The 18,517-nt window shown below is 47.9% G+C and overlaps 7 protein-coding genes across 7 annotated transcripts; 4 read left to right on the top strand and 3 right to left on the bottom strand.

Moving 5' to 3' along the window:
- Positions 1–552: 552 nt before the first annotated feature.
- Positions 553–3,864, top strand: LCP9604111_865 (uncharacterized protein; the record flags this gene model as incomplete). The annotated part of the gene is made up of 4 exons (XM_039072372.1): positions 553–609; positions 658–3,087; positions 3,147–3,529; positions 3,579–3,864. 4 exons carry the CDS (start codon positions 553–555, stop codon positions 3,862–3,864), a joined length of 3,156 nt encoding a protein of 1,051 aa, XP_038933413.1.
- Positions 3,865–3,890: 26 nt separating this feature from the next.
- On the bottom strand, positions 3,891–5,211 carry LCP9604111_866 (cytochrome P450; the record flags this gene model as incomplete). Its single annotated transcript, XM_039072383.1, has 4 exons — positions 3,891–4,082; positions 4,139–4,267; positions 4,341–4,442; positions 4,501–5,211. The coding sequence occupies 4 exons, from the start codon at positions 5,209–5,211 to the stop codon at positions 3,891–3,893; spliced, it is 1,134 nt and encodes a 377-aa protein (XP_038933414.1).
- Positions 5,212–6,215: 1,004 nt separating this feature from the next.
- LCP9604111_867 (uncharacterized protein) lies at positions 6,216–7,422 on the top strand (the record flags this gene model as incomplete). Its single annotated transcript, XM_039072394.1, has 4 exons — positions 6,216–6,392; positions 6,447–6,928; positions 6,996–7,004; positions 7,056–7,422. 4 exons carry the CDS (start codon positions 6,216–6,218, stop codon positions 7,420–7,422), a joined length of 1,035 nt encoding a protein of 344 aa, XP_038933415.1.
- A 1,478-nt stretch (positions 7,423–8,900) lies between these two features.
- LCP9604111_868 (inorganic phosphate transporter) lies at positions 8,901–10,814 on the top strand (the record flags this gene model as incomplete). Its single annotated transcript, XM_039072405.1, has 3 exons — positions 8,901–8,979; positions 9,038–10,468; positions 10,525–10,814. The coding sequence occupies 3 exons, from the start codon at positions 8,901–8,903 to the stop codon at positions 10,812–10,814; spliced, it is 1,800 nt and encodes a 599-aa protein (XP_038933416.1).
- Positions 10,815–11,454: 640 nt separating this feature from the next.
- On the bottom strand, positions 11,455–12,873 carry LCP9604111_869 (uncharacterized protein; the record flags this gene model as incomplete). The annotated part of the gene is made up of 1 exon (XM_039072416.1): positions 11,455–12,873. The coding sequence occupies one exon, from the start codon at positions 12,871–12,873 to the stop codon at positions 11,455–11,457; it is 1,419 nt and encodes a 472-aa protein (XP_038933417.1).
- A 925-nt stretch (positions 12,874–13,798) lies between these two features.
- Positions 13,799–14,575, bottom strand: LCP9604111_871 (uncharacterized protein; the record flags this gene model as incomplete). The annotated part of the gene is made up of 1 exon (XM_039072428.1): positions 13,799–14,575. One exon carries the CDS (start codon positions 14,573–14,575, stop codon positions 13,799–13,801), a length of 777 nt encoding a protein of 258 aa, XP_038933419.1.
- A 729-nt stretch (positions 14,576–15,304) lies between these two features.
- On the top strand, positions 15,305–18,448 carry LCP9604111_872 (DUF323 domain protein; the record flags this gene model as incomplete). Its single annotated transcript, XM_039072439.1, has 10 exons — positions 15,305–15,320; positions 15,464–15,471; positions 15,531–15,546; positions 15,611–15,911; positions 16,002–16,681; positions 16,737–16,952; positions 17,013–17,910; positions 17,962–18,197; positions 18,250–18,331; positions 18,382–18,448. The coding sequence occupies 10 exons, from the start codon at positions 15,305–15,307 to the stop codon at positions 18,446–18,448; spliced, it is 2,520 nt and encodes an 839-aa protein (XP_038933420.1).
- Between the last annotated feature and the right edge of the window lie 69 nt (positions 18,449–18,517).

Genomic DNA, 18,517 nt, shown 5'->3' on the forward strand with positions numbered 1-18,517 from the left:
TTTTTAATCATTTTTTCTGGGCTCAGTGACCAATTGTCAAGTCTTGTTGTCTGCCAGTCAGCCAGCCTCGGGCATTTACATAGCCTCCTTGCCAAGACTTGAGACTGTCAACAATCTTCTTGTGTGATCTCTGGGGCTTTGTTTTGGGGGAGTACAATAAGCAACACAGCCCTGTAAGAAATTCACTTGCCTGCTCTGGGGTGGACTTTGGTTAATTGTATGGCTAACGAGTTCAGAGCGCTTGTCCAACATAGGCATGACTAGTTGAGTCAGAAGAACTAAAAAGGAAGACTTCATATTGATGACCTATAACGCACAAAATAACATCAAAGGAAGGTAACGTGTCTTCCAGATGTCGCTGTACCGGCTCCGATACATATCTCTTGCAGAAATAGGTGGATATCATGTTATGATACTGATATCTTGTCTCTTGGTATGCATGATACGCCAACTGTATTTTACAATCCCTTTTTACGTATTTGTATTTCGCCAGACAGGTGCACCTCCTTTCTGATTTTGTCCATCTGATCCTCCCATGACATTATCCTTGACATGACGCCAATTTCGGGAGCCAGGAGGCCTTATATGTCTCTTTTTTGGTCGCGAATAGTAAGTTCAACGATGAGCCTGAGAATGTGTCTTACTGACGATACCCAGAACCCGCGATCAAAACGTGCCACGAAACAATTCACTCAATCGTTCTCGACCTTTCCCCTGGATCCTGACACATTAGGCAATCTTGTGTTGTCCAAAGATGTCCAAGAGTTCCATGCTATTGGTGGCGTAACAGGCTTGGAGGAAGGACTACGAACCGACGTCCACTCCGGTCTGAGCCTGGACGAGACCTACCTAGGTGCTCCCGCGAACATCGCTGCGAGTACTATAAGCACTGCGCCGACAGAAAAGACCGCTATCTCTGAGCTTCCTATGTCGATAAATCTTCATCGCGACGCATTCGTCGACAGAAGGAAATTCTTCGGCGACAATCGCCTACCCATAAAACCATCCCCGAGCTTTCTGTCATTGATGTGGGCAGCCTACAACGATCACGTCCTATTCCTCCTAACCGGGGCTGCTATTATCTCGCTTGCTTTGGGGCTGTATCAGACATTCGGAACCAAGCATACTCCCGACAACCCGCCCGTTGAATGGGTGGAGGGGGTTGCCATCCTTGTCGCTATCGTCGTCATTACTCTCGCCGGTGCCGCGAACGACTATCAAAAAGAGTGCAAGTTTCGGAAGCTCAATAGAAAACAGCAAGATCGCAATGTTTGGGTTCTTCGATCTGCAAGGATTCATGAGGTTCCCATCTCCGATGTTGTTGTTGGTGATATTGTTCACATCAGTCCTGGGGATATCGTACCTGCTGATGGAGTATTAATACGAGGTCATCAGGTCAAATGCGATGAGTCCTCGGCAACTGGCGAGTCTGATCCGGTCGATAAGACCCCCATAGATACCCGTCCTGGTGGCTCTCGTGAGATCGACCCCTTCATCCTCTCTCATACCAAGATCGTGGAAGGCGTTGGTGCGTACCTCGTCTTGGCTACAGGCACAAAATCAAGCTACGGAAGAATCCTTCTCTCTCTCGATACCGACCCAGGCTTCACCCCGCTTCAAGTGCGGCTCAGCAATCTTGCAAAGAATATTGCCCACTTTGGTGCACTTGCGGCGCTTGTGCTGTTCGTAATCTTGTTCATCAAGTTCTGTGTCGGCCTTCGGAATAGCACCGAGTCTGCCTCGGAAAAAGGACAATCTTTCTTGAATGTCTTCATTCTGGCCTTGACCGTCGTTGTGATCGCAGTCCCCGAAGGACTTCCCTTGGCAGTTACACTCGCCTTGTCATTTGCCACTACTCGAATGATGAGAGATCACAACTTGGTTCGACAACTCCGAGCATGCGAAACGATGGGACAAGCCACGGATATCTGTTCAGATAAAACGGGAACGTTAACACAGAATCAAATGACTGTTGTCTCGGGTTTCTTCGGTGTTACCTCGCAATTTACTGATCGAGTTAGCAGTCCAGACATTTTAGATGAAGAAAGTACCTTGTCTGTGGCAAAATGCATGAACCATCTCTCGAGTCAATCGAGATCGCTTTTGAGGCAATCTATCGCGATTAACTCGACTGCAATTGAAAGCCGATATGGCGGAGGTCGGCAGTTTCTTGGTTCCCAAACAGAGGCCGCCTTATTGAGATTCTCCCAGGACTATCTTGAGCTAGGTCAGCTTGAATTTGATCGCGCGAGTGAGGAGGTTGTGGATGTTTTACCTTTTGATGCTTCTCGCAAATACATGATCACAGTTGTGAAAATGGCCAACGGGGTATATCGATCATATGTGAAAGGTGCTCCCGAGATTCTCATTGAGAAATGTGTGGCCACGATTGCACAGCCAATGCAAGGGCTTAGTACTGCTCCAATCACGGAGTATGGTATTGAACAAATACGCCAGACAATTGCTCAGTATGCGTCACGATCTTTGCGCACGATTGCGATTTGTTTCCGTGATGTAGAGGAGTTACCTTCCAGAGACGAGGAAGAAACTGTCAGCTTCGAGGATCTGATGAAAGAGTTCACATTTCTAGGAATTCTGGGTCTACGAGACCCTCTCCGAGCCGATGCTTGGAGTGCTGTCGACACCAGTCATAAAGCAGGTCTCACTGTACGCATGGTTACCGGTGACAACCTTCTAACAGCAAGGGCCATCGCAGAAGAATGTGGAATCATCAATAGTCCTGATGATCTTGTGATGGAAGGCGATAAGTTCCGTGCGCTAGATGAATCACAGCAGAAGGAGCTAGTTCCACGGCTCAAGGTTCTTGCTCGGTCTCGTCCAGACGATAAGCGGGTTCTAGTCCAACGCCTGAAGGATCTCGGGAGAGTCGTTGCTGTCACTGGAGACGGTACCAATGATGCCCCTGCCCTTGCAGTTGCTGATATCGGATTCTCGATGGGAATATCTGGCACTGAAATTGCTCGTGAGGCTTCTTCTATTGTCCTGATGGATGATACATTTTCTTCGATTGTCAAGGCTATCATGTGGGGAAGAGCAGTCAGCGATGCGGTCAAAAAATTTTTGCAGGTAAGCTACTCTATCAACAAGGAGTATGGATGGCCATCGGTCTAATATCCATTTTCCAGTTCCAAATTACCATTACCTTCACCTCTGTGGGCCTGGCATTTGTCTCGGCAGTAGCCAACTCATCGCAGGAGTCGGTTTTGACGCCAGTGCAGCTCATGTGGGTAAACCTTTTTCAAGACACTCTAGCAGCTCTAGCCCTGGCAACCGATCCTCCTCCTCGCCGGATCCTTGACCGCAAACCCGAACCAACATCTACGCCGTTAATTACTCCTACCATGTGGAAGATGATTATTGGCCAATCTGTGTATCAGATGGTAGTAACACTCGTTCTATACTTTGCGGGCTCTTCTATCTTCTCTTATCACGGTGCTTTTCAAACATCACAATTACAGACTGCTGTTTTCAACACCTATGTCTGGATGCAGATATTCAACATGTACAAGTATGTCGATGCTACCTTCAATATTTTTGCGTTACTAACCCCAATACAGCAATCGACAAATTGAGCGATCATTTAATCTCATCGAAGGGATCCATCATAACTGGCTCTTTATAGCAATCACCTGCATCATGATGGGCGCTCAGATCCTAATTATGTTTGTTGGCGGGCGGGCATTCTCAATTACAAAGTTGACTGGCGATCAATGGGCATATTCTATCATTCTCGGCGCAATATCTATTCCAGTCGGATTCCTTCTGCAGGTTATTCCTACCGTGATTGTTGAAAAACCAATGACAGGCATGAGGATGCTATGGGACGGCTTGCGGCGTCGGTGATTTCCCTTTCTTTCTTTCTTTCTTGATCATTCACGCGAGCGTCTTTGAATCTTGCATGGCCATCCAGACGGAATAGCCGTAAACTGACTCTTGAATACCCATTCGTTTCTAGGATCCACTTGCTCAATATCGTAGTCCCTTATTAGAGTTGCCATTAGTTTGAGTAGCTCAAATTGGGCAAGATTGCGGCCGGGGCATTGGTTGTACCCAGCTCCCCACTAATAGATATTTTAGTTCATTTCGTAAATGGGTGTTGGCGTTATCAATTGCCTACGTGGATTAAAAACGAGTCGATATAAGTTGTCTCTGCTTGAAGCCAGCGGTCTGGGTTGAAGCTGTTGCAGTCCTCGCCGAAGATCTGGGGGTTGCGATGAAAGACCCACGTGTTGATACTGAGAACCACCTATAGATAGAGTCAGTATTCAATCAAATATCAATCAGTGTAGGTAAAGTAAAGCCTATGAAGTTATCCTTACTCCTTGGGGAAAATATCTGCCAGCAATAGTCATCCCACCTTGTGGCACGACTCGGGGAAGTCCACCAACGGCAGCAGAGTGGAAACGGTACGTCTCTTTCAGCTATTCAGAGATATAAGCGGAGATAATTGAAGTCGACTGCTTGCAAGTGGCTACTTACACAGGCCTGAAGAAATGGCAACCTCTGCGCTTCATTATACTGCACGATAGGCGAGAGTTCACCCCGACTCTGGGCAGCATCAATCTCATCGCGTAAGCGCTGCAAATATTCTGGATGACGGAGTAGGTAATAAATAAACGCCTGGGCTGTGGCACCAACAGTATCGGCCCCGGCCCCGATATTCGCAACAGCCGCGGCAAAGATCTCATTCTCAGTCATGCGATCGGGATATTTGGCCCGAACGTCCAGCCAGCGCTGCATCATATCATTCCTTGTTGCGGGGTTATTCTTGCGCGCATCGATAGCAGCAAGACAAGTGTCGAAAATATGCGATGAAGGCTGGAGTCCAATGCGGCTCAGAAGCGGGTTTCCCAGTGTCAGGTTGTGTAGCCAGATATAGTGGCCCATGACCGCGATGTAGACTGCCAGGGCTTTGGTGTTTGCGACCGCATCTCTGATATCTGTGCCTGTTTCTACGAATCCAAAGGATTTTGAGAAGGTTACTTCGCCCAGCACGTCAAAAGCGAAGAAGCTGAACCATTTGTCAAATTCTACTACCTCGTTGCATTTGCTTAATCTGTCGAGGTGCTTTTCGAAGCAGTGGAGGATTGCGTCCACGTGTGGCTCGGACTTGATAATGTTTGATAGTGCAAAGCCGGCGGCTATGTTGCGCGACTTTTCAATATGCCGCTTTGGATTCAATTCAGACATCTGGTTCACGTAATGGTAGTCTGGAAGACTGAAAATTGAGTACCACGAGCCCTTTTGTGCATGGTTGTTAATATTGAGTACTTTTGCTTTTGCGATTGTCAAGAGAAATACATACTTTGGCTATATTTGCATGGAGAAGCTGCTTTACTGCGTCTGGGTGAGAGACACTGACTTCATTCTCTGCAATGCGAACAAAATACCCTGTCGCTCTTGTTAAAATATGAAATAGAATCATGACAGACCAGCCTACCATTCTTTTGGTGAAGGTCAATAAGCTCATCTTCGATATGGCCCTTCCACAAATGATAAACCTGCCATAGTGTCGAAAAAGAAGCCAAAAATGGGCCTGGTATATCTCTGATCGGGGTCCAATATTTGCGAGTGATCGCTCGCACAGTAAACAAAATGACTGCTAAAACCCACAGCTTGGACAAGGTGATCAAGGCCGTTACCCCAGACACAAGTAAAGAAACCATTTCAATTGACAGTATCTGATATACACGTTCCACACGTAGGGGATGAAGTTTTATTTCCGGGGAGATTGTTGGGAATCATTTTAATTAAACGTGCTTTTGACATGGGTCGGTCATAACAAAAGTCCGTTGCTCATAGCTTCCCCTGAGAACACAATCCAGTATTCTCTGCCGTCTAGTATCAACCTAAGCTGGAATAGTGAAAGTAGAATGTTTTGGCGTTGGCCGTGCCTAGTCCTTGTGGGGCCGGCCTTGCTAGCGGCGTTGAGGTGGACTCGGAGGAAGGCTGCTAGCACATATCGGGGATAGTCCTACTATCTCACGATGGTCTGATTTGCTGATTAAATATTGTGCCGCGGGGGTCGCGGGCCGGAGATGAGAGTAGAATCCCTCCTTGTTTGGCGAGAATCCTTAGACAAGTTGGTTGCAGGGTAGTTGAATTGGGGGCCAAAGTCTGCCTTGATGAATCTATTCACCTCGGTTTCGTGTTTTAGGAATGGGATCAATTCTTCAAATATTCTCTTGGGCACGATGTCCTCTTCTAAATACCCATCGTCCTTTCTGGCGGAGAATCGCCGCCAGCCGGCGATTATCGGCATGGTCGTTGTGACAACACTCTCATTACTTGTCGTTCTGATTCGCCTGTACGCTCGGGGGCATCTAATCCATGAGCTGGGATGGGATGACCTCACGATTGCAGTCGCACAGGTAAATTTGATCCGATCACTCGCGACCTGTTGCGGGATTTTGATGTCTATCTAGTTAGTCAGCTGGATAGTCCTGGGGCTTTCATTAATGGTCATCCACTATGGCTCTGGCCAGCATCTCGCAGCGTTGATGAACGACCCAGAAGCCCTAGTGCATATGTATAAGTGGCTTGTCGGAGCTCAGCTCGTGTATATGTTCAACATGTGGCTGTGCCGCATCTCTGGCATCGCTTTTTATGCTCGTCTCAATCAAATGCCACGATTCACCCTTTATCTGCGTATTTCCTTCGCTTTTGTGACGGCTGTGTATGTAGCGCAGACACTCATCATTACTTTGCAGTGTGTTCCTCTCGCTGTTCTGTGGGGCGGCGCAGAGGGTGAATGCATGGGCTCAGAGATTGTTTTCATTTCGACTTCTGTACTCACTATCGTCTGTGACTCGCTTGTGCTGCTATTGCCAATGAATATTGTCTTCTCGTTGAAGGCAAAGCTAGCAAGAAAGCTAGTCTTAGCACTTGTACTTTGCGTGGGAGTTTTGTAAGTTCTCTTGTCCTTGTCTTCGTCAACAGTGAGAAAGGGAAGTAGCTAATATCTGTCTCTTTAGTGCTGTTGTGTAAGTCTTCGCCGCCTTCCCAGTCACGGTCTATTAGCTCACCGATTATAGGACGTCTATTCTCCGGATGGTGTCCATGATCGTCGCCCTCCAACACCCGGATGATGCAACTTGGTATTTCTCTGTGGTGATGGTGTGGTCTGCCACAGAAATCAGTGCCGCTATCATCGCTCTTTCTCTCCCGGCGTTGCGGGCATTTTTCGGGGTCTTGAGCAGAAATCGTTCGACGATGCATCACAGTGACTCAGATAATATAGGGACAATAGGCCTTGAGTCGATTCCTCTATCGGCAAGGGAGCCTATATCTGACGGACATGATGTTCATGAGACGACAATCGATGTGGACTGGGGGACGAGTCCGAGTCAGGAGACGCTTTGGGGTGTCAAGGATGGAGAATATGGTTCGCATGGGCGTTGAGAGGCCCCACCCCGGTAGACGAGCATAGTGGAGTACCTTTGCTCCGTGTTTACTCCATACCTAGTTAATGGTCAATCCAAAGAAAAATTGTTTCCATGTGGCTGAATTCATTTGAAGCGATGTCTTGGCATTGTTTCCGCCCATTCTTTGATGATCTGGTGCTGTTGGGTCTGCCCACTTCTTCTGTTGAGGCCAAGAAGTTTTGTATGGGTCACTTGCGAATGCTTTCTGAACACATGGCTGTGTTCCTCTCGGTGAGGCAGCGTGGCGAAAGGCATTGCTGAGGTCGGCCAGCTGATGTATCCATTTGGAGAACTAGATTGAGGCACACCACATCATACGAGCGTCAGAGAGCAACTGCCAAGAGAACTATCCCTGCCTAGACAGAAATGAGGTAGCTTAGACCTGAAAAGCTTCCTCGGGGATAGATTAATGCAATTGATTCGTTCTTTCGGCAAACCTGATGGTCATGCGAGTTAGGCTCAATTGACCATATCGGAGAATTGAACAGATACGAACGCCTTTAAAGAGTGGAGCCTATCATTCGAGAAATCCCTGCATGACCGTGGAGTTATCGTATATTACTAATATCAGACTTCCAAGGTTTAGTTCTGTAGTTCGTGGCAGTGATTACATGATGTACATTGCACGTGGGGCAAATCGACCTGTTGCACATGAGTTTGGCTGTCTTGGCTGGCAAAAACTCTGAAACCAACCGCACTAGGAGCTCTTCCAACACTTTCCAATCCTCCAGGGTTCCTCTTTCGTCAATTAGAGTCACATCCTACAAAGTACGAAGGCACGTGCGCTCGCCTCGGAGCTCCCGATGTAGGGCAAGGCGGTGGTCGTCAGCTCGGCACCCGATGTCTTCTAGAACAAACATGAACCATGCGACAGACACATTCCGGGGGATTGGACCTCTTATACACCCACGTGTGGGATTGCAGTGCTCTCATAGGTAGATGCGGACCGTGCGCCCCCACCCCCGCCAAGAGCCGCAACCGTCCAATGGCCGTGTCCTGGAACCAATCAGGGGCCGTCTCCACCGAGTTCTAAACCAATCTACACCTAATCTGGCTCCTTTTCGTCGCATGTCAATGTAAAACTACTTCCGCCGAGATATTGCCAAGACATTGTCCAATTTGCTTCAGACCATAAGCTTGCGGAAAACGGGCTTTCTTCTTCTTGGCTTGGTCGCGTTGCATTTACTTTTTGCCAAGGCCACAGACGATGATTGCTAGGCTCCCATTGCAGCACGTGTGGCCGGAGTGTCCCAATCGGGAAGTTCTCCTGGGCAGAGGACGTTCGCCACAAAGCCTTGTCTTGCATAGAGAGTAGAGCGGTTGTGTCTTATCTTCCCATGCATACATAAAGGGCAGCCTTTTCGCCCAGGTCTTGGTTTCTCTTGTTTCTCAGATCAAAAGTCCGTCCAGTACTAAGCTTTGAATCGAAAGCTTGACTTGATACAACTCATCAAGATGTATCTCCATCAATACGATTACATCTTTGCCATCGGCACGTTGTTTGCTATGCTTGATGCATTCAACAACGGTGCAAGTAAGTAGCAGCCTATCCTTGGATGGTTGACCTCGAACTAACCATTGGATGTCTATAGACGATGTTGCCAATTCTTGGGCCACGAGTGTCTCCTCCCGGTCCATCTCCTACCGCCAGGCTATGGTCCTCGGTACCATCTTCGAGTTTGTCGGAGCTGTCGCTGTCGGTGCCCGTACCGCTGATACTATCAAGAACGGCATCATCCCCAACTCGGCCTTCAAGGGCAATGCCGGTGTTCAAATGCTCGCCTTCACATGTGCCCTTGCCGCTGCATCCTCATGGGTGATGTGGTGTACCAAGCACTCCGCCCACGTCTCCTCCACCTACTCCCTCATCTCTGCTGTCGCCGGTGTCGGTGTTGCAACTGTTGGCGCTTCCCAGGTCCAGTGGGGCTGGAACGATGGCAAGGGTCTCGGTGCCATCTTCGCTGGTCTCGGCATGGCTCCTGTCATTTCCGGTTGCTTTGGCGCTATTATCTTCATGCTGATCAAGTACGTCGTGCATGTGCGGAGAAACCCTATCCCCTGGGCCGTGTGGAGTGCTCCTTTCTTCTTCCTGGTTGCTGCCACCATTTGCACGCTCTCCATTGTTTACAAGGGCTCTCCCAGCCTGGGTCTGAGCAAGAAGCCCGCCTGGTACGTTGCCGCCGTCACTATGGGCACTGGTGGTGGTGTCTGCCTTTTGTCTGCTTTCTTCTTTGTTCCTTTCATTCACTCCCGCGTGATCAAGAAGGACCCTAGTGTGAAGTGGTGGATGGTCATCCAGGGCCCTCTGCTCTTCACCCGTCCCGTCCCTAACGGTGCTGAAGTTGCCAAGGTTCCCAACTACGCCGTGGTGCAAGAGGAACCCGAGGAGCACGAGTCTCACCTGCCTATCGATGAGAAGGATCCCAAGACCGGTGTTTCCTCCATCCCAGGCTCCACGGAGGAGCGATCCATTGAAAAGCTCGAGGCCAATCAGCTCACCTACCGCGAAGTCATGGCCCAATCCGAAGAGCGTCACAAGGCCAAGCTCCTCCAGAGCCGTGGTCCTATTGGCTGGGCTATGCGCCTTCTCCGCGACAACCCCATGGGCGCTGGTGAGATTTACGAACTCCGCAACCTGAAGTGCATGGCCAAGCGCATCCCCGCCATCATCACTGTCGGTCTTCTCTATGGTTTCTACTACGACATCCACACTGCCCAGAGTGGTAACGAGGGTACTCCGGAGGGTGAGCGTATGAAGCGTGTCTATGCCAACGCCGAGAAATACCCCAATGAGGTCGAACACACCTTCTCCTTCATCCAGATCATCACTGCTTGCACTGCTTCCTTCGCTCACGGCGCCAACGATATCGGTAACTCTGTCGGCCCCTGGGCTGCCATCTACTCTGCCTGGTCCAGCGGTACTCCTGCCGCGTCCAAGTCCCCCGTGCCTGTCTGGCAGCTTGCTGTTCTAGCCATTTGCATTTCCATCGGTCTTTGCACTTATGGATATAACATCATGAAAGGTAAGCACCTCTTCCTTCCACATTCCAATCTTCATTTTTACTAACTTTAAACTTAGTCATGGGTAACAAGATCACCTACCACTCCCCGTCCCGTGGCTCCTCCATGGAGATGGGCGCTGCCATCACGGTGCTGGTCTTCTCGCAGTACTCCCTGCCCGTTTCCACTTCTATGTGCATCACTGGCGCTACCGTCGGTGTTGGACTATGCAACGGAACTTACAAGGCCGTCAACTGGCAGCGTGTCTTCCTTTTGTTGTTCGCATGGATCATGACCATCCCCATCGCTGGTACCCTTGGCGGATGCTTGATGGGATTGGTCCTCAACGCTCCCCATTTCCTTGTTTAGACAATTGGCTTTTTGGTCCAATCGTGAATATTTTCGAGAACGCACATATTTTACTTAATTCTTCTTTTGAAATACCACTTTTTAGAGCACTCGGACAAGAAGATTTACCAGAAGAGTCAAACTATTTTTGGAATAGAAAAGCTTTCAATTGAAATAAATGATAATGACTTCTACCTAACCTCTTCACTTTTCACCATTAGGATAAAAATAGAAATGAGAGCGAGTGGCTTGCCTCTGAGTTTTAATTGAAAAAAGACAAAAAATAGTTTCCCTGGGAATCGAACCCAGAACCTTTCCGGAACATATGCTAGTCGCATTTGTTAACGGAAAATCATAACCGCTAGACCAGGAAACTGCTCGGCCACTTGGGCCAATTGATGGAAGTTACATCCATCTTTGGTTTTATGACCGACTCTTCATTTGATTTATCTCATCTCCGACAACTTAGGGTTTCCAAGGGATATTCTTTTGTTAGTTTGATGTTAATTGTACGAATTCTTCAATATTTCATTAAGAATAACTAATTTATTCAACACCATGATACCTAAATCGAACGAGAAAAGAAGAAAAAAACTTGAACAACACAGATACATATCTTCTCAAACGCAGTTGCATATCCTGGCTCCGTGATATGCGATTCTCAAACAATCCCCATCTCTTCAGCGACCTTGGCCAACTCATGTCTTTCTCTGCACAAGTACTCGTAAGTGACAATCTTATTGCGAGCATCCTCTTCGATGGATTTCCATTCCTCGGGAGAAATGGTAATTTCGCCATGTTGCTTTGGAAAAATGGTCATTGGGCGGCAGCGTTTTGCTAGGCCGACCTTGAAAAACCCGAGCCGGAACTGGGTCTGCTTTGTCGGTTCGTGAGGAACTCCAAATACAAATGGTTCTTTCGGACGCTTGTAGGGTTCTCCGTTGACTACTGACGTAAGGCCCATCTGGAAACATTCTTGTCTGAACCGGTCCCGAGCCGATCCCGGCTTGGGCATTTCGTACGCAGCTCGATCACTGGGAACCTTGGTTGGGACTGCGGGAGCTGTGCCCGGGATCGGGAGCTCTGATGGCTGGGTTTCAGCTGGGGCGTCCGGAGAGTCTGCTGCGTGTTCATCTGTGTTGTCACCCGTGGTGTCATCTGTGAAGTCTCTAGAGCCTCTGCCAAGATCGTCGTCGGATTCATCCTCGGTGTCGGTATCGGTGTCATCTCCAGAATTGGTGTCGGTGTCATCCGAAGAATCGCCCCAAGACTCGTACCCAAGCTCTTCTGCAAGGACCATTCCGAGGACCTGATCTTGGGAAGATTTCTCGTTATCCAACACTTGCTGCAGAAGCTCCTTGTCCACCTTCCAGTGAATCGGCATCTTACACCAGGGCTTCCTGATTTTGCCAAGTGGACGTTGCCTAACCAAAGGTAGCTGTAGTTTGACGAGAGCCCCCTTCCAAGTTCTCAACGGTCGTTTGCGTTTGTCTTCGGTCGAGACAGAGCTGTTCGCAGTCTTGTCGAATTTCGCGTGTGCCGCTATAGCCTTATCATGAGCACGTTGTCTCTCAGCCCGGGTCTGCTCATCAATTCCATGCCTGGTGACATCCAGGAAGAAGCTCAGGTCCTGGCATTCGACGCCCTCCTTCGGGTCCATGGCACAAGGGTTCGCTTTCACGAAGTGCTCATGAGCCTTGCGCATGTTTCCGCGCAGAAACTCGACCCGACCCATCCAGAACTCACACCTGGCAATGAGGAGGGAATTTTCGGATTTGTTTGCGGATTGCCTGGCGAGCTTGACCATCACCTCGGCCTCAGAGGGGTCTTCATGGATGATGAAGTTCGAAGCTGGCAAGAGATAAGAGCCGACCTCGACCCGATAGTACATATGTAACAAATCGTTGTTAGTCAGATTGCTGGAATTGCTGTTGATTTTTTTTGCAAGAACCCTGAGCCTGTTTGTTTCTTCTCGTATAGCGCGGGCTTCCAGTGTGAGGTCTTGCTCTCCCCGAGAATCGAGTGGTGTGGTCTGCCGGGAGCTCCCATCATTTCTCGTGTGGGGTATGTTGTGGGACATGGTCGAAGTACTATCTTGCCCCAATAGGGTCCTGGATTAATCTTGGTAAATTGTGAAGTAAATTTGATGGGATTGCCGTTTGTCTTGCGAAGATCCAAAAATTCGCGTCAGATAGAAGAGATACGATAGAAGAAAATATTGGTAGTTCGTTGGTGAAGGAAAATAGCAACCGAGAAGAGAAGCAGTGGCCTTATGTACCTCACAGGCGTGTTGAAAAGAAAGAAAACAAACGCGTTGAAAATGGTCCGACCTAGACAGTTACAAACAAAGGCATTTGTTTACAAGGAGACTTTGGTGTCCTTTCCTTTGTTTCTATCAATCCCATTGTTGATCGCGCTGGAACCAAGACGCCACATTCTATCATACCCTTCACTTTGTGTATATTTTGGCTTGATATGTACAAGTTAAGTAATAAATAAATATCATTTTCATGGCTGTTTATGTAGCACTAAGTATTCTCCACCCTATACTAGAGGTGCTGTACTGGTTCAGTCAATATATACACACTGGATACAACTATGACAGTTACTTTAATGGGGTTGGCAAATAATATAGATAAATTTAACCTACTACAATTTACTCGAAACGGAAATACAAACTGTGGAGTTTTGGTTTATTGGATTTCTTTCTCAAGCAATATTCATCAGTTTGAAGACATCACAACGAGATATTCCTATAAGGAATGATCATTATTTTGTCACCTATTCAAGGATAATCAACCCAGATTCGTCTCGAAGGGCCAATCCCGAAGTTAAAGAATGAGTGACCCCTCAAGTAGCCCACTTTTCAACCCGATTCACAATCTATATCTGGACACTGGCCGAACTGCTTATTGCAAGAGTCATGTATCAATGAATGAACTGGAGGAAATACCAAAGTAGCCACATCAGGCCAATAAACAGTGCTTTTGAAGTCGGCTGTATTTTCAACGTTGTTTACCATCCTCCCAATCTAATAATGCGTGGGTAGACGCTGCCGGTGAGTGATCAAACTCAGCAGCCTCTATTCGAGTAAACCCAATGACAGCCTCCCTTTGAATCTCACGGGCCTTTTCGCTATAGCCTGGTATTACTTGTGCCCGCGAAAGCGACAGATAAGCATCCGGGAATCTATGAAGTTTCATGAGGTTCATTCCTTTGATAAAATGAGTAATGCAGGCGATAATTCGAGATTCTGGGTTGTTCAAGACGGCATAACAATTGTTCATTTGCACAACCATCTCTAGGCTCATCGTGGATTCTTTGAATTGGCAAAGATGGTGTTGGACAGCAGCAATGAAAAGTCGACATCGCATCTCATCAAGTTCGCATAAAAAAGGGTTATCTCTGATGACCTGCGAGGCAAGCTCCATTGCAAGCTCTGGGTCATCATGTCGCCACCGCTCTTCTGCATCTACCAGTAATGAGCCACTGTAGGAGCAGAGCCAGATATCATCCATAGATGTACGCGTTATTCCTGTGGGCGAAATTGTTCTAGGAATGTCAGACAGAGACTGGGAATCAGATTGAAGAGGAGGAACAGCGAGAGTGGGGTTACTTGAGGTGGTGTGTGCCAGCATGAAATCGGACTCTATGAGCCGCAACTGAAGATCGTATACTGCATCGAAGGCTCGACACAATTCTTGTTCTAGTTCGGCAAGTTGGGAACGTCGGGAACGTCGGGACTGGAAGCGCTTGCGCAAACGTCGGAAGATATTAGCCATTTTGGAGTGGAAACGTCTTTTGATGCTCTCAAGCTGATGAATACTTTGAGATAATTCTTTCGGGGTTTATATACTTGTCCATCGAGCAGTTTCCGGGATGGCTTCTAGAGGACAACCGCCCATACTGATGAAAGAGATCATTGTTTCTTTGAGCGCAATCATATTGTACTACCTGAGTCAGAAACATTGTTTGGAACACGCTTTGTCCCAACTAAATATAGACTAACATCTCGAAGCCGAAACGGCGAAACCAATGATGTGACTCTGTGCCACCATGTGGTTGAGTTTGTCGCCTGATTTCTAGGGCAACAATGTGCAAACCAAGCAAACATTGCAAACGGACAAACATAGCAAACACAAACAGAGCAAACTTGACAAATGCGACAAACATCCACCTATGACATCATCTGCCCGTTGCTCCCCACCTTCGTACTCCATACCTACAGCACGTCGCCTCGCAAGATGCAACCACAAAGTGGAAGAGCAACTGCGGGCCAATGAGCTATTTTGGGTATTTCCCGTGCTGGCCGCAGTGCCCAACCGGTAGGAAATACCCAAATTTGTTTAGCGGCAGAGCGTGCCAGTCAAATTAGTAGTATTCTTCCGACGCGGATGTAAATGGCATTCGTAGGTGCGTGAATTGTTTGACCAATCTGACCTATCTAATTCAATCTGTCCAATCCTATCCTATAGATATATTACCGCAAAATCCACTTACCGGATCAGCCCATGGATCTAGACTTGGGTAGGAGTTGTGTTGCAAACACGTTCAGCAAGACAAATCCGGGTTGGAGACTAATCTGTTCCTTGAATTGATTTATAAAGCCTGCATAGTGCCCCCCTATAGTTTGTAGTTACTTCCTTCCTTATTTTACTACTCTTTTGTAGGCCAAATCGTCATATAACAACCCGTGGACCTTACCCGATCTTTCCGTTCTCTAATAATTTGTCATAGAGAGTTAGTTTGCCAGGTACGCCGATTTGATCCCTTGATTTTTTTTTAAAATTTTGATGCCTGAACTGACATCCATGCAGTCATGTCTCCTACCTTGCTCAGAAACGTCGACACGGTTGAAATTGTGAACATCCACCAGGATGACATGGAATTCTCGCTGGTGGATGAGATCTACAAGAGCCTGGACCCACCAAAAGGCAAACCGCGCTCATTCCCTACGCTTCTACTCTACGACACCAAAGGATTGAAGCTCTTCGAGGATATCACCTATTTGGATGAATACTATCTTACCAACACGGAGATTGAAATCCTGACAAAACATGCGAAGAGGATAGTTGCACGCATTCCGGAGAATGCCCAGCTGGTGGAGCTGGGAAGTGGGTCGGTGACACCCCACATCTCCATCCGTCGCCTCGCGCGGCTTGGTGATCTTGATCTTTGGCCCAAGTTCTGACGATCTTCTTTTTTTAGAAACCTGCGCAAGGTCGAGATTCTACTTCGAGAATGCGAACGGGTTGAAAAGAAAGTGGATTACTATGCCTTAGACCTCTCATTGGGGGAGCTGAAGCGAACATTCTCAGAAATTTCGCCCGAGAGCTTCACTCATGTAGGATTCCATGGTCTTCATGGAACCTACGATGATGGTCTCGACTGGCTGAAAATCCCAGAGAACCGCAAGCGCCCGACGGTAGTCTTGTCGATTGGCTCATCTATGGGCAATTTTAGTCCTCCGGGTGCTGCGGAATTTCTTGGTAATTTTTCCAAGCAATTGAACCCGTCCGATTTCATGCTTATTGGATTGGATGCATGCAAGAACCCGGAGAAAGTGTTTAATGCCTATAACGATGCCAAAGGTGTTACCCGCCAATTCTATGAGAATGGCCTCCTGCATGCCAATAGGGTTCTTGGCTTCCAGGCCTTCAAGGCTGGTGAATGGGAGGTCTTGACTACGTATGATCCCCGTGGAGGACGGCATCAAGCCTTTTATGCTCCGAAAGTTGATGTGGTCATCAATGGGATCAAGATTGCCAAGGGAGAGAAGCTGGTATGCGAAGAGGCATGGAAGTACGGTCGCAAGGAACGGGATGAGCTGTGGCGCAAGGCGAACCTCATTTCCGAGGTCGAATTTGGAAATTCGACAGAAGATTATTGTGAGCCCTCATGTTCTGCTCGAATTGTAATTGCACATTTGTTGACTTTGAACAGACCTTCATCTGTTATCACCTGCTGCACTTCATATCTCTATGAACCCTTCCAAGTATGCAGCTCAGCCGATCCCGAGTATCGGAAATTTTCAATCTCTGTGGATTGCATGGGATCTCGCGACCAGAACCATGGTCCCTCGCGAGGAGCTTCTGTCTAAACCGATCAAACTCCGGAAAGCACTGATCTTTTATATTGGGCACATTCCGACATTTTTTGGTGTGTCTCCAATGTTCAATGTTGCTTGCCATGTTCACTGCTAATTATGCTGAAACTTAGATACTCACCTGACGCGGGCTTTGCAGGAGAAATCTGTTCAGCCCAGTCATTATAAGCGGATTTTCGAGCGTGGTATTGACCCGGATGTGGAAGATCCAAGCCAATGCCATGTCCACAGCGAAACACCTGATGAGTGGCCGCCATTGGACGAAATTCTCGACTACCAAGAGAAAGTGCGGACTCGTGCACTTACAATCCTACAAGAGGGATATGCGTCGCAAGACCGCGCTGTTGGAGAGGCTCTTTGGATTGGATATGAGCACGAAGCAATGCATCTCGAGACTTTCCTCTACATGCTAATTCAGAGCGATAAAACTCTTCCTCCCACAGGAGTGGATCGCCCGAATTTCGAGCAAATCAGTCTCCAGGCAAAGAGAAACGAAACGCCAAACAAATGGTTCACCATTCCACAACAGACTATCGAAATTGGATTGGATGACTCCGACGATGAAGTTGTACCAAGTAAATCTTTTGGATGGGACAACGAGAAGCCTCAAAGAAAAGCCACCGTGCATGCCTTTGAAGCTCAGGCGAGACCCATCACCAATGGCGAATATGCCAAATACATACAGGATAATGGTATTCAAACATACCCTGCATCTTGGGTATTTAACCAGGGCCAAGACAATCCCATTTCCAAGGGTGTCGGTTCCTCAGGCGCCCAGGCCGGGTCGAGCTCCAGTCCTGCAGGATTCTCTCTGGAGGACGTCACGGTTCGAACCGTCTTCGGACCTGTGGCTCTAAAATTTGCACAAGACTGGCCCTTGGTTGCTTCCTATGATGAAGTGGCCAGCTATGCAAAGTACATGAAATGCAGGATCCCCACGTTTGAAGAGACCAGGAGCATATATCACTACGCAGACCAACTCAAGGCTGATAGAGTTACAAATGGCCACGGGTATGAAAACAATCATAGCTATGATATAGCAGGAACTAACTTATAAAATAGGAATGGGGTAAACGGGCTTGATAATGGTAGCAAGCCCCACTCTACTGATCAGACTATTTTCCGTGATCTCACCGGTTGCAATGTTGGCTTTCAAAACTGGCACCCTGTTCCTGTCACACCGAATGGCGATCGGTTAGCTGGTCAGAGTGAAATGGGAGGTGTTTGGGAATGGACTAGCACGCCCTTGAAGCCGCACGACGGCTTCAAATCTATGGATATTTACCCTGGATACACAGGTAAGTGATACTTGAGCATCCCCACCGAACCCAAGCTTATTTGCCTCGATAGCGGACTTCTTTGATGGAAAACACAATATCGTTCTCGGGGGCTCCTGGGCAACTCTGCCTCGCATTGCTGGCCGGACTACTTTGTGAGTATAAACCCTATGAGATTCAAAATGGATCAACTAACACATTTTAGTGTCAACTGGTATCAGCATAACTACCGTTATACATGGGCGGGTGCACGTCTAGTTAGAGATCTATAGATAGAGCTTGAACAATGCCATTGAGCCCTCCAGTGCTCAATGAGGATGACCTCATTCTCGCGATAAGAG

Source organism: Penicillium roqueforti (assembly GCF_015533775.1).
Source record: "Penicillium roqueforti strain LCP96 04111 chromosome Unknown scaffold_01, whole genome shotgun sequence".
Taxonomy (NCBI): Eukaryota; Fungi; Ascomycota; class Eurotiomycetes; order Eurotiales; family Aspergillaceae; genus Penicillium; species Penicillium roqueforti.